General features: G+C 40.6%; 1 protein-coding gene across 1 annotated transcript; it reads left to right on the top strand.

Annotated features, from left to right (window-relative positions):
* The first annotated feature begins 7208 nt into the window (after nt 1–7208).
* Nucleotides 7209–9116, top strand: LOC133099133 (nucleosome assembly protein 1-like 1). Its single transcript, XM_061202602.1, has one exon. It carries the CDS (start codon nt 7297–7299, stop codon nt 8503–8505), a length of 1209 nt encoding a protein of 402 aa, XP_061058585.1. The 5' UTR covers nt 7209–7296; the 3' UTR covers nt 8506–9116.
* Nucleotides 9117–11777: the final 2661 nt, after the last annotated feature.

The following is an 11777-nucleotide window of genomic DNA, read 5'->3' as shown; positions in this document are numbered from 1 at the left end:
TCCAAGTTTCTTGAAAAGTTTCTGAGGTAGAAACTTGCTTGGTGTATTTGAAGAACAGCAAGGAGGTCAATATAGGTGGAGCAGAATAAGAGAGGGAGAGAGTATAGAAGATAAGGTCAAAGAAGTAGTAAGGGTAGAGGCAGTTAATATAAAGTCTCATCAGCCATGATAATAACTTTGGTTTTTAGTCTGAGAAACTTGGAAGATCATGTGGAGTTTTGAATGAAAGAGGCATATAATCATATTTAAGTTTTAAAAGGACCATTTTGGCTTCCTGTTAAAGAGTAAAATATTGAATAAAATAGGCAAAAAACAAGGATACAACAAGAGTGGTAATTTTGGAGATAATGAAAAGTGGTCTGATTTACATATATTTTAAAGGTATGGCCAACAGTACTTGCTGACAGACTGGATATATATGTGGGGTATAAGAGAAAGGGAGAAGTTAAGGGAACTCCAAGATTTTTAACCCAAACATTTGAAAAAGTAGAATTTATATTTACTATGGAGAGATAACTGTGGAATGAGAAAAGTTTTAAAGAGATCAAGATTTTAGTTTTGAACATAATGTGTTTTTGTGTTAGACATACAAGCGAGGATGTCAAGTAGAGAAATATAAGCTGTGAGTTCAGGGGAGAGGTCTGGCCTGGAGATTTAGATTTGGAAATCATCAGTGTATTTAAAGAGAGTGGTAATAAAAAGAGAAGAGGCGAGATCCGAGGACCTGGGAGCCTCAAAAACTTAGGGTTTGAGGAGATGAAAAGAATCAGCAAAGGAGTCTAAGAAAAATTGACTGATGAGAAGGAGGGGGAAAACTTGATTGACTTTACCTCCTGGAAACCAAGAGAAGAAGCTGTATCAAAGAGAGAGGGATGCAATTTCGAAGATGGCAGAAGAGTAAGACGCGGAGATCACCTTCCTCCCCACAGATACATGAGAAATACATCTACACGTGGAACTGCTCCTACAGAACACCCACTGAACGCTGGCAGAAGACGTCAGACCTCCCAAAAGGCAAGAAAATCCCCACGTACTTGGGTAGGGCAAAAGAAAAAAGAAATAACAGAGACAAAAGAATAGGGACGGGACCTGCACCAGTGGGAGGGAGCTGTGAAGGAGGAAAGGTTTCCACACACTAGGAAGCCCCTTCGTGGGCAGAGACTGCGGGTAGCAGAGGGGGGAAGCTTCGGAGCCACGGAGGAGAGCGCAGCCACATTGGTGCGGAGGGCAAAGTGGAGATTCCCGCACAGAGGAGCGGTGCCGACCAGCACTCACCAGCCCGAGAGGCTTGTCTGCTCAGCCGCCGGGGCGGGCGGGGCCTGGGAGCTGGGGCTCGGGCTTCGGTGCTAGCCGGGAGGGAGTCCGGGAAAAAGACTGCAGCTGCCAAAGAGGCAAGAGAATTTTTCTTGCCTCTTTGTTTCGCGGCGCGCAAGGAGAGGGGATTCAGAGCGCCGCCTAAACGAGCTCCAGAGACGGGCGCGAGCCGCGGCTATCAGCGCGGATCCCACAGCAACAGGGACGCAGAGGGAAAAATGGAGAGATTCCCGCACAGAGGCTCGGCGCCGAGCAGCACTCACCAGCCCGAGAGGCTTGTCTGCTCACCCGCCGGGGCGGGCGGGGGCTGGGAGCTGAGGCGCGGGCTTCGGTCGGATCCCAGGGAGAGGACTGGGGTTGGCTGCGTGAACACAGCCTGAAGGGGCTAGCGCACCACAACTAGCCGGGAGGGTGCATGAGAAAAAGTCTGCAGCTGCCGAAGAGGCAGGAGACTTTTTCTTGCCTCTTTGTTTCGCGGCGTGGAAGGAGAGGGGATTCAGAGCGCCACTTAAACGAACTCCAGAGACGGGCGCGAGCCGCGGCTATCAGCGCGGACCCCAGAGACGGGCATGAGACGCTAAGGCTGCTGCTGCCGCCACCAAACAGCCTGTGGGCGAGCACAGGTCATTCTCCACACCGCCCCTCCCGGGAGCCTGTGCAGCCCGCCACTGCCAGGCTCCCGTAATCCGGGGACAACTTCCCCGGGAGAGCGCACGGCGCGCCTCAGGCTGCTGCAACGTCACGCCGGCTTCTGCCGCCGCCGGCTCGCCCCGCCTCCTCCGTACCGCTCCCTCCCCCCGGCCTGACTGAGCCAGAGCCCCCGAATCAGCTGCTCCTTTAACCCCGTTCTGTCTGGGCGGGGAACAGACGCCCTCAGGGGACCTACATGCAGAGGCGGGTCCAAATCCAAAGCTGAACCCCGGGAGCTGTGCGAACAAAGAAGAGAAAGGGAAATCTCTCCCAGCAGCCTCAGAAGCAGCGGATTAAAGCTCCACAAACAACTTGATGTGCCTGCATCTGTTGAATACCTGAATAGACAACGAATCATCCCAAATTTAGGAGATGGACTTTGGGAGCAGGATATATTAACTTTTCCCCTTTTCCTTTTTTTTTGTGAGTGTAGATGTGTATGCTTCTGGGTGAGATTTTGTCTGTATAGCTTTGCTCTCACCGTTAGTCCTAGGGTTAGGTCCGTCCGTTTTTTTTTTTTTTTTTTTTTGGCTTAAAAAAATTTTTTGTTTTCCCTAATAAATGTTTTCTTAATAATTTTTTCCTTATTTTCTATTTTTTAAAAAATTTTTAATAAGTTTTTTCATATTTTTTATTTTAAAAAATTAAAAAATTTTTTTCTTAATAAATTTTTTCTAAATAATTTTTTTCTTATTTTTAGTATAAAAAATTAATAAATCTATTTTTAAAAATTAAAAAAAATTTTTTTTTCTTAATAAATTTACTCTTAATAATTTTTTTTCTTATTTTTTATTGTAATTGCTTTATTTTATTTTATTTTATCCTCTTTTTTTCTTTCTTTCCATTTTTTCTCCCTTTTATTCTGAGCCGTGTGGATGAAAGGCTCTTGGTGCTCCAGCCAGGCATCAGGGCTGTGCCTCTGAGGTGGGAGAGCCAACTTCAGGACACTGGTCCACAAGAGACCTCCCAGCTCCACGTAATACCAAACGGCGAAAATCTCTCACAGATCTCCATCTCAACATCAAGACCCAGCTTCACTCAACGACCAGCAAGCTACAGTGCTGGACACCCTATGCCAAACAACTAGCAAGAGAGGAACACAGCCCCATCCATTAACAGAGAGGCTGCCTAAAATCATAATAAGGCCACAGACACCCCAAAACACACCACCAGACGTGGACGAACCCACCAGAAAGACAACATCCAGCCTCACCCACCAGAACACAGGCACTAGTTCCCTCCACCAGGAAACCTACACAACCCACTGAACCAACCTTAGCCACTGGGGACAGATACCAAAAACAACGGGAACTACGAACCTGCAGCCTGTGAAAAGGAGACCCCAAACACAGTAAGATAAGCAAAATGAGAAGACAGAAAAACACACAGCAGATGAAGGAGCAGGGTCAAAACACACCAGACCTAACAAATGAAGAGGAAATAGGTAGTCTACCTGAAAAAGAATTCAGAATAATGATAGTAAGGATGATCCAAAGTCTTGGAAATAGAATAGACAAAATGCAAGAAACATTTAACAAGGACGTAGAAGAACTAAAGAGGAACCAAGAAACGATGACAAGCACAATAAATGAAATTAAAAATACTCTAGATGGGATCAATAGCAGAATAACTGAGGCAGAAGAACGGATAAGTGACCTGGAAGATAAAATGGTGGAAATAACTACTGCAGACCAGAATAAAGAAAAAAGAATGAAAAGAACTGAGGACAGTCTCAGAGACCTCTGGGACAACATTAAACGCACCAACATTCGAATTATAGGGGTCCCAGAAGACGAAGAGAAAAAGAAAGGGACTGAGAAAATATTTGAAGAGATTATAGTTGAAAACTTCCCTAATATGGGAAAGGAAATAGTTAATCAAGTCCTGGAAGCACAGAGAGTCCCATACAGGATAAATCCAAGGAGAAACACACCAAGACACATATTAATCAAACTATCAAAAATTAAATATAAAGAAAACATATTAAAAGCAGCAAGGGAAAAACAACAGATAACACACAAGGGCATCCCCATAAGGTTAACAGCTGATCTTTCAGCAGAAACTCTGCAAGCCAGAAGGGAGTGGCAGGATATACTTAAAGTGATGAAGGAGAAAAACCTACAACCAAGATTACTCTACCCAGCAAGGATCTCATTCAGATTTGATGGAGAAATTAAAACCTTTACAGACAAGCAAAAGCTGAGAGAGTTCAGCACCACCAAACCAGCTTTACGACAAATGCTAAAGGAACTTCTCTAGGCAGGAAACACAAGAGAAGGAAAACACCTACAATAACAAACCCAAAACAATTAAGAAAATGGTAATAAGAACATACATATCAATAATTACTTTAACTGTAAATGGATTAAATGCTCCAACCAAAAGACACAGACTGGCTGAATGGATCCAAAAACATGACTGGTATACATGCGGTCTACAAGAGACCCACTTCAGACCTAAGGACACATACAGACTGAAAGTGAGGGGATGGAAAAAGATATTCCATGCAAATGGAAATCAAAAGAAAGCTGGAGTAGCAATTCTCATATCAGACAAAATAGACTTTAAAATAAAGACAATTACAAGAGACAAAGATGGACACTATATAATGATCAAGGGATCGATCCAAGAGGAAGGTATAACAATTGTAAATATTTATGCACCCAACATAGGAGCACCTCAATACATAAGGCAAATACTAACAGCCATAAAAGGGGAAATCGACAGTAACACAATCATAGTAGGGGACTTTAACACCCCACTTTCACCAATGGACAGATCATCCAAAATGAAAATAAATAAGGAAACATAAGCTTTAAATGATACATTAAACAAGATGGACTTAATTGATATTTATAGGACATTCCACCCAAAAACAACAGAATACACATTTTTCTCAAGTGCTCATGGAACATTCTCCAGGATAGATCATATCTTGGGTCACAAATCAAGCCTTGGTAAATTTAAAAAAATTGAAATCGTATCAAGTATCTTTTCCGACCACAACGCTATGAGACTAGATATCAATTACAGGAAAAGATCTGTAAAAAATACAAACACATGGAGGCTACACAATACACTACTTAATAACGAAGTGATCACTGAAGAAATCAAAGGGGAAATCAAAAAATACCTAGAAACAAATGACAATGGAGACACGACGATCCAAAACCTATGGGATGCAGCAAAAGCAGTTCTAAGAGGGAAGTTTATAGCAATACAAGCCTACATCAAGAAACAGGAAACATCTCGAATAAACAACCTAACCTTGCACCTAAAGCAATTAGAGAAAGAAGAACAAAAAAACCCCAAAGCTAGCAGAAGGAAAGAAATCATAAAGATCAGATCAGAAATAAATGAAAAAGAAATGAAGGAAACAATAGCAAAAATCAATGAAACTAAAAGCTGGTTCTTTCAGAAGATAAACAAAATTGATAAACCATTAGCCAGACTCATCAAGAGAAAAAAGGAGAAGACTCAAATTAATAGAATTAGAAATGAAAAAGGAGAAGTAACCACTGACACTGCAGAAATACAAACGATCATAAGAGATTACTACAAGCAACTCTATGCCCATAAAATGGACAACCTGGAAGAAACGGACAAATTCTTAGAAATGCACAACTGCCGAGACTGAACCAGGAAGAAATAGAAAATATGAACAGACCAATCACAAGCACTGAAATTGAAACTGTTATTAAAAATCTTCCAACACACAAAAGCCCAGGACCAGATGGCTTCACAGGCGAATTCTATCAAACATTTAGAGAAGAGCTAACACCTATCCTTCTCAAACTCTTCCAAAATATTGCAGAGGGAGGAACACTCCCCAACTCATTCTACGAGGCCACCATCACCCTGATACCAAAACCAGGCAAAGATGTCACAAAGAAAGAAAACTACAGGCCAATATCACTGATGAACATAGATGCAAAAATCCTCAACAAAATACTAGCAAACAGAATCCAACAGCACATTAAAAGGATCATACACCATGATCAAGTGGGGTTTATTCCAGGAATGCAAGGATTCTTCAATATACGCAAATCAATCAACGTGATACATCATATTAACAAATTGAAGGAGAAAAACCATATGATCATCTCAATAGATGCAGAGAAAGCTTTCGACAAAATTCAACACCCATTTATGATAAAAGTCCTGCAGAAAGTAGGCATAGAGGGAACTTTCCTCAACATAATAAAGGCCGTATATGACAAACCCACAGCCAACATTGTCCTCAATGGTGAAAAACTGAAACCATTTCCACTAAGATCAGGAACAAGACAAGGTTGCCCACTCTCACCACTATTATTCAACATAGTTTTGGAAGTGTTAGCCACAGCAATCAGAGACGAAAAAGAAATAAAAGGAATCCAAATCGGAAAAGAAGAAGTAAAGCTGTCACTGTTTGCAGATGACATGATACTATACATAGAGAATCCAAAAGATGCTACCAGAAAACTACTAGAGCTAATCAATGAATTTGGTAAAGTAGCAGGATACAAAATTAATGCACAGAAATCTCTTGCATTCCTGTATACTAATGATGAAAAATCTGAAAGTGAAATTAAGAAAACACTCCCGTTTACCATTGCAACAAAAAGAATAAAATACCTAGGAATAAACCTACCTAAGGAGACAAAAGACCTGTATGCAGAAAATTATAGGACACTGATGAAAGAAATTAAAGATGATACAAATAGATGGAGAGATATACCATGTTCTTGGATTGGAAGAATCAACATTGTGAAAATGACTCTGCTACCCAAAGCAATCTACAGATTCAATGCAATCCCTATCAAACTACCACTGGCATTTTTCACAGAACTAGAACAAAAAATTTCACAATTTGTATGGAAACACAAAAGACCCTGAATAGCCAAAGCAATCTTGAGAACGAAAAATGTAGCTGGAGGAATCAGGCTCCCTGACTTCAGACTATATTACAAAGCTACAGTAATCAAGACAGTTTGGTACTGGCACAAAAACAGAAATATAGATCAATGGAACAGGATAGAAAGCCCAGAGATAAGCCCACGCACATATGGTCACCTTATCTTTGATAAAGGAGGCAAGCATATACAGTGGAGAAACGACAGCCTCTTCAATAAGTGGTGCTGGGAAAATTGGACAGGTACATGTAAAAGTATGAAATTAGAACACTCCCTAACACCATACACAAAAATAAACTCAAGCTTTTTTAGCGCCATCTGATCGCCGCGCCGCCTTCTGCTCCTCCCGCCGCCGCCCTGAGTCACTGCCTGCGCAGCTCCGGCCGCCTGGCTCCCCATGCTAGCCACCGATATTTGGCGCTCATACAACATGGCAGACATCGACAACAAAGAACAGTCTGAACTTGATCAAGATTTGGATGATGTTGAAGAAGTAGAAGAAGAAGAAACTGGTGAAGAAACAAAAATCAAAGCGCGTCAGCTGACTGTTCAGATGATGCAAAATCCTCAGATTCTTGCAGCCCTTCAAGAAAGACTTGATGGTCTGGTAGAAACACCAACAGGATACATTGAAAGCTTGCCTAGGGTAGTTAAAAGACGCGTGAATGCTCTCAAAAACCTTCAAGTTAAATGTGCACAGATAGAAGCCAAGTTCTATGAGGAAGTTCATGATCTTGAAAGAAAGTATGCTGTTCTCTATCAATCTCTGTTTGATAAGCGATTTGAGATCATTAATGCCATTTATGAACCTACAGAAGAAGAATGTGAATGGAAACCAGATGAGGAAGATGAAATTTCGGAGGAGCTAAAAGAAAAGGCCAAGATTGAAGATGAGAAAAAAGATGAAGAAAAAGAAGACCCCAAAGGAATTCCTGAATTTTGGTTGACCGTTTTTAAGAATGTTGACTTGCTCAGTGATATGGTTCAGGAACATGATGAACCTATTCTGAAGCACTTGAAAGATATTAAAGTGAAATTCTCAGATGCTGGTCAGCCTATGAGTTTTGTCTTAGAATTTCACTTTGAACCCAATGAATATTTCACAAATGAAGTGTTGACAAAGACATATAGGATGAGGTCAGAACCAGATGATTCTGATCCTTTTTCTTTTGATGGACCAGAAATTATGGGTTGTACAGGGTGCCAGATAGATTGGAAAAAAGGGAAGAATGTCACTTTGAAAACCATTAAGAAGAAGCAGAAACACAAGGGACGTGGGACAGTTCGTACTGTGACCAAAACAGTTTCTAATGACTCTTTCTTTAATTTTTTTGCCCCTCCTGAAGTTCCTGAGAGTGGAGATCTGGATGATGATGCTGAAGCTATCCTTGCTGCGGACTTTGAAATTGGTCACTTTTTACGTGAGCGCATAATCCCAAGATCAGTGTTATACTTTACTGGAGAAGCTATTGAAGATGATGATGATGATTATGATGAAGAAGGTGAAGAAGCGGATGAGGAAGGGGAAGAAGAAGGAGATGAGGAAAATGATCCAGACTATGACCCAAAGAAGGATCAAAACCCAGCAGAGTGCAAGCAGCAGTGAAGCAGGATGTATGTGGCCTTGAGGATAACCTGCACTGTAATAGCCTAAACACAACTATTATTTACTTACAGCCTTATGTTTTTGTATTTTCTTGGTAGACTCAAGTTTTTTTTTAAAGGAAAGGAACTGATATTTTAAAGACCAAATTTGTTCTACTTAGCATTTTAACTAGTTTTTCTGCTAGATACATTGAATGCACAAATTCTCTCACGCATGTTTGTTCATTGCTACATATTTGGTTCTTCCTGGAGTATTTTTATCTTGTAACTATTAGATTACAGTTATGAAAATGAACAGAACTGTGAAATGAACCAGATTTTTTGTCTTGCTAATTTTTTTCCTGAAGAACCAAAGTATTTTTTCAGCGGGTAGTTGAATGGGTTTAAGGTCGCTTGCACTAGCTGTGCCTTTCATTACTTTGTTACAGAAATACAGTGACTTATACTAAGACAATTCATCGTTTAAAAAACAACACTTGTCAAGACAACTATATGGTTAAGAATTTCCAGTAAGACCACACCTGATAACTTAGATTGTTAATGGATTTTTGTATTTCAGGTGACAGTTACTATAAAGAAATCTTATTAACTAATAGTATGGTTATTGGTTACCACAGGGAGGTGAATAAAACCTAGTATTTTCAGAAAATAAAAAAAAAAATAAACTCAAAATGGATTAAAGACCTAAGTGTAAGGCCAGACACTATCAAACTCTTAGAGGAAAACATAGGCAGAACACTGTATGACATAAGTCACAGCAAGATCCTTTTTGACCCAGGTCCTAGAGAAATGGAAATAAAAACACAAATAAACAAATGGGACCTAATGAAACTTAAAAGCTTTTGCACAGCAAAGGAAACCATAAACAAGACCAAAAGACAACCCTCAGAATGGGAGAAAATATTTGCAAATGAAGCAACGGACAAAGGATTAATCTCCAAGATTTACAAGCAGCTCATGCAGCTCAATAACAAAAAAACAAACAACCCAATCCAAAAATGGGCAGAAGACCTAAATAGACATTTCTCCAAAGAAGAGATACAGATTGCCAACAGACACATGAAAGAATGCTCAACATCATTAATCATTAGAGAAATGCAAATCAAAACTACAATGAGGTATCATCTCACACCGGTCAGAATGGCCATCATCAAAAAATCTAGAAACAATAAATGCTGGAGAGGGTGTGGAGAAAAGGGAACACTCTTGCACTGTTGGTGGGAATGTAAATTGATACAGCCACTATGGAGAACAGTATGGAGGTTCCTTAAAAAACTAAAAATAGAACTACCATATGACCCAGCAATCCCACTACTGGGCATATACCCTGAGAAAACCATAATTCAGAAAGAGTCATGTACCAAAATATTCATTGCAGCTCTGTTTACAATAGCCAGGACATGGAAGCAACCTAGGTGTCCATCATCAGATGAATGGATAAAGAAGATGTGGCACATATATACAATGGAATATTACTCAGCCATAAAAAGAAATGAAATGGAGGTGTTTGTAATGAGGTGGATGGAGTTAGAGTCTGTCATACAGAGTGAAGTAAGTCAGAAAGAGAAAAACAAATACAGTATGCTAACACATATATATGGAATCTAAGGGAAAAAAAAAAAAAAGAGGTCATGAAGAACCTAGTGGCAAGATGGGAATAAAGACACAGACCTACTAGAGAATGGACTTGAGGATATGGGGAGGGGGAAGGGTAAGATGTGACAGGGTGAGAGAGTGTCATGGACATATATACACTACCAAATGTAAAATAGATAACTAGTGGGAAGCAGCCGCATAGCACAGGGAGATCAGCTCGGTGCTTTGTGACCACCTAGAGGGGTGGGATAGGGAGGGTGGGAGGGAGGGAGATGCAAGAGGGAAGAGATATGGCAACATATGTATATGTGTAACTGATTCACTTTGTTGTAAAGCAGAAGCTAGCACACCATTGTAAAGCAATTATACTTCAATAAAGATGTTTAAAAAAAAAAAAAAAAGAGAGAGTGTCTTAGTCAGTTCTGGCTACTATTAACAGAATGCATAGACAAGGTGGCTTATGAACAACACATTTCTCACAGTTCTGGAGTCTGGAAGTCTCACTCTAAGATGCAGGCATGGACAAGTTTTGGTGAGAGCCCTCTTCTGGATTGCAGATTTCTCATTGTATCCTAATATGACAGAAGCAGAGAAAGGAAGCAAGCTCTCTCATGATTTTTATAAGGACATTGATCCCATCCATAAGGACATCACCCTCATGACCTCACCTAATTCTAATCACTTTCCAAATGCCCCACTTCCTAATACCATCATATTGGAAGGCATAGTTTCAACATATGGGGGTGGGGCACACAAAAATCCAGCCCTTAACACAGAGCATTTGCACTGAGTTAAATATTCCTGATAGGTCAAGTAAGATGAGCACTGAGAATGAAGAATGAACACTACTACTGCCCAAGGACTTAGCAATATGATGGTCTTTGGTGACCTTTAAGCAAACAAAAAAAACAAAACAAAACAAACAAACAAAAACCTTTAGTGGCAGAGTAGAGCAAAAGCCTCATTTGAGTGAGTTCTAGAGTTAATGGTTGAGAAAAATTGGAGATAATGAAGGTATCTCAAGATTTTGCAGAAAAGGGGAACAGAAACAGGGGACAGTATCTAAGGGTAAGGGATGGGATCAAGAGAGGATTGTGTGTGTGTGTGTGCGTGTGTGTGTGTGTGTGTATGTTTTGTAGTGGGAAAAGCAACGACATGTTTCTATGTTTTGGTGAATGATGCAGTCAAGATGGGGAAATGCGTATGCCAAAGAGGTGGCAATTGCCCAAGTAACATCTTAAATAAGAGAGAAGGAATTGAATCTAATGTACAGACAAAGGGACTGAACTTAGGCAGGAACATAGACACTTCCTCTTTAGTAGCAGGAGGGAAGGCAGAGTGAAGGGGACAGATGTAGCCAGGTGGGTGGATGTGATAAGGGGAGCTTCTGAATGATTCTGCTGTTTTCAGTTGTATAAGGAACAAGGTAATCAGATTAGAATAAGGATGGAGAATGAGGCATTAGAGGTTGGAGGAGAGAAGGAAAGGTATGGAATAGTCACCTGGGTGAGTGAACCAGAAAAATGCAGTAGGATTGCAACCAATTTAATATTAGTGCTCATGAATTTAAATCAGCTGGAAAAGGCAGGGACAGAAAAGGCAGAGAATGAATGGTCTGAGGGTTTGGAGAGCAATGAGGAGCAGTTGTAACTAAAGGGTAGTGTGGTAGAATAAGTA

Source organism: Eubalaena glacialis, chromosome 10, assembly GCF_028564815.1.
Source record: "Eubalaena glacialis isolate mEubGla1 chromosome 10, mEubGla1.1.hap2.+ XY, whole genome shotgun sequence".
In the NCBI taxonomy this organism is placed as follows: Eukaryota; Metazoa; Chordata; class Mammalia; order Artiodactyla; family Balaenidae; genus Eubalaena; species Eubalaena glacialis.
This window is presented reverse-complemented; position numbering and strand designations above follow the sequence as displayed.

Excerpts from the sequence above, each read along its gene's own strand:
- LOC133099133 (XM_061202602.1), top strand. The coding sequence starts at position 7,297 with ATGCTAGCCACCGATATTTGGCGCTCATACAACATGGCAGACATCGAC.